Consider the following 2,500-nt stretch of genomic DNA (forward strand, 5'->3'; position numbering starts at 1 on the left):
CCTGTGGGTGGTCCTCCCGGCCCTGCAGCCGGTCGACCATAGCGACGATGCAGTTGAGGCTCATGGCAACGTTCACCCACGCCCGGTCCTACACACACACACACACACACACACACACACACACACACACACACACACACACACACACACACACACACACACACACACACACACACACACACACACACACACCATCAGAATCAAGGGGACATCTCACACGCATTCCCACACATACACACACATACAAGAACAAGCGAACACACACACCCATTCCTCCTCGTCGTACTCTTCGCCCTGTGGCTCGTCCTGATTGGTCGGCGTGTCGTCGCAGCCCAAGCCGTTGCCGTTGCCGTTGCTGTTACCGTTGCCGTGGATCTCCAGCAGCGCGCTCTTCACCAGCTCGTCTTTCAGCGCGTGGACGAAGAGCTGCGTCTGGAGGGAGGAGTCAGATGATGTCACAGGACATCCTGTCACGTGACACAAATAATATAAAAGTCTAGAACCAAAACACGTCTTTAGTGTAGAAGAATAATGATCATTAAAAATGTTTAACACTGAAATCTATATTTATAACATGTTGGGGTTTAATGTTGGAAACAAATGGATGTCCCTCTGTCGTTGTTTTGTGTCTCTTTATGGTAATGTTGACTCTCTTTGTAGTTGTGCTGTTGTTGCCCCGCCCCCCTCACCTGTCCCCCCCTCACCTGTTCTCTCAGCCCCCTCCTCACCTGCCCCCCCCCCCCCTCTTACCTGTTCCCTCAGCTCCTGCAGCGCCCCCTGCAGGCGGGCGGCGCTCCGCTGCAGAGCGACGGCCAGCAGCTGCTCCGCGAGGCCGAACAGCAGCGGCTGCAGCGCGGCGACGCGGCCGAGCAGCGCCCGCGCTCTGCCGCTCTCGTCCCGCGAGTACGACACGCTGCAGACACAGAGAGGAACAGTTCAACAGCCCGGTGCATTGTGGGAAACCTCTTATTTAAAGTGACCAGCCCAAATAATTCAACCAAATGAGGTCTCTAATCCACACAGAGCAGAGATTACAGGGATTAAAACACACACACACGCACACACACACACACACACGCGCACACACACACACACACACACACCTGGGCGCTGTGTGTTTGCTCAGCAGCTTCTTCAGTCCTCCGTGCTTGAAGGCCTGGTGGTGATCAGCTGGAGCGCCGAAGGTGATGACCTCATACCACACGCCTGGACACAGGATGATTAATAACAATAACAGTAATAATAACAATAACAGTAATAATAATAATAATAAGAAGAAGAAGAAGAAGAAGAAGAAGAAGAAGAAGAAGAAGAAGAAGAAGAAGAAGAAGAACAATAACAACAACCAGCAGACGGACCTGTGCTGTCGGGGCCGGTGACCTCCATCCTCTGTGCGTGAAGGTTTGTGGGAACAAACTGAAGCTGCTTGTCGGCTTTGCTGCCGCTGGACTTGAAGCAGGACGACGCTGAGGACACAAATATTAATCTGTTAATAGTTAGTCCTCTTTATTTAAGGAGCAGTTCGGGCTTTGTGCAGTCAAGACGTGTTTATTAACTGTTCAGAGATGGAAGGAGACAGACTTTGAGTACAGAAGCTGTTAGTACACCAGGTGGACACCTGAGAGCTTGTGGAGCTCGCTGAGCGTCTCCTGGTAGCAGCCAATCAGAAGCTCGCAGTGGCCGACCACGTCGCGGCGGAGGTCGTCCCAGCGGGGTGAAAGGTCACCGAGCTCCTTCACTTCCTGGACCCTGAGGAAGAGGAAGACAGCGATGTCGCTCAGGACGAAGAGTGAAAGACTCCTCATGTCCCGGCTGGAGAAAAGATTTGTGTTTAAGAACTGGAAGGAAGGAACGTCTCTCTGGAGGATTCCAGCTGATCACGCAATATAACAACGTTTCATATAGTTCATACACATGGAAATACATAGATGGATGTTTAGAAGATTAAACGCCTCAAAACAAACTATTTTAAATGCAACATTTGAACTTTTCTTTAGATTTCATGTTGATGAAGTTTCATTCAAGGCGTCAGCTTCTGATGAATTTATCTGTTTTTCATTTTAATCCAAACAAAAAACCTATTTGAAGAGAGGAGCATCACATGACCTGAATACTGAGCGGAACAGACCCACACACACACACACACACACACACACACACACACACACACACACACACACACACCTGTCCAGGTGGCAGCGTATGAGCGCGCTCAGCAGCTGTTTGGGGAAGGAGAACGAGAGCGGCGTCTCCGACATCTGCTCCCGGACCAGCAGCCATCTTTGATCCTCCGTCTGGAACCTGTACACCTTACACACCTGAGCACACAGCGCTACACACACACACAAGGATGCATGAACACGTGTGTGTGTGTGTGTGTGTGTGTGTGTGTGTGTGTAATATACAAGTCAAAGTCACTCTGGAGCCGTTCATGTCCCACCTGCTCTCATCATGGGGCTGTTTTCTCTGTCGTGGAAGGAGCCGTGCAGACGCTCGCACA

At 50.9% G+C, this 2,500-nt stretch overlaps 1 protein-coding gene across 7 annotated transcripts in view; it reads right to left on the reverse strand.

Moving 5' to 3' along the window:
• Positions 1-2,500, reverse strand: part of LOC137792676 (type II inositol 3,4-bisphosphate 4-phosphatase-like) — an 8,689-nt gene that overhangs the window by 3,302 nt on the left and 2,887 nt on the right. For 6 of the 7 annotated variants that reach the window (XM_068588440.1, XM_068588437.1, XM_068588444.1 and 3 more), the window contains 8 exons: positions 2,441-2,500; positions 2,185-2,332; positions 1,619-1,812; positions 1,359-1,466; positions 1,104-1,206; positions 751-913; positions 268-432; positions 1-88 (listed from right to left, as the gene is read on the reverse strand). The exon at positions 1-88 is cut by the window's left edge and continues 120 nt beyond it; the exon at positions 2,441-2,500 is cut by the window's right edge and continues 10 nt beyond it. In XM_068588440.1, the coding sequence (XP_068444541.1) occupies positions 1-88; positions 268-432; positions 751-913; positions 1,104-1,206; positions 1,359-1,466; positions 1,619-1,812; positions 2,185-2,332; positions 2,441-2,500 (1,029 nt within the window). The remainder of the gene's footprint in view (positions 89-267; positions 433-750; positions 914-1,103; positions 1,207-1,358; positions 1,467-1,618; positions 1,813-2,184; positions 2,333-2,440) is intronic. The other variant, XM_068588439.1, reaches the window with a different exon arrangement.

Source organism: Clinocottus analis, unplaced genomic scaffold, assembly GCF_023055335.1.
Source record: "Clinocottus analis isolate CAN_PGR_092001 unplaced genomic scaffold, fCliAna1.0.p SCAF_21, whole genome shotgun sequence".
In the NCBI taxonomy this organism is placed as follows: Eukaryota; Metazoa; Chordata; class Actinopteri; order Perciformes; family Cottidae; genus Clinocottus; species Clinocottus analis.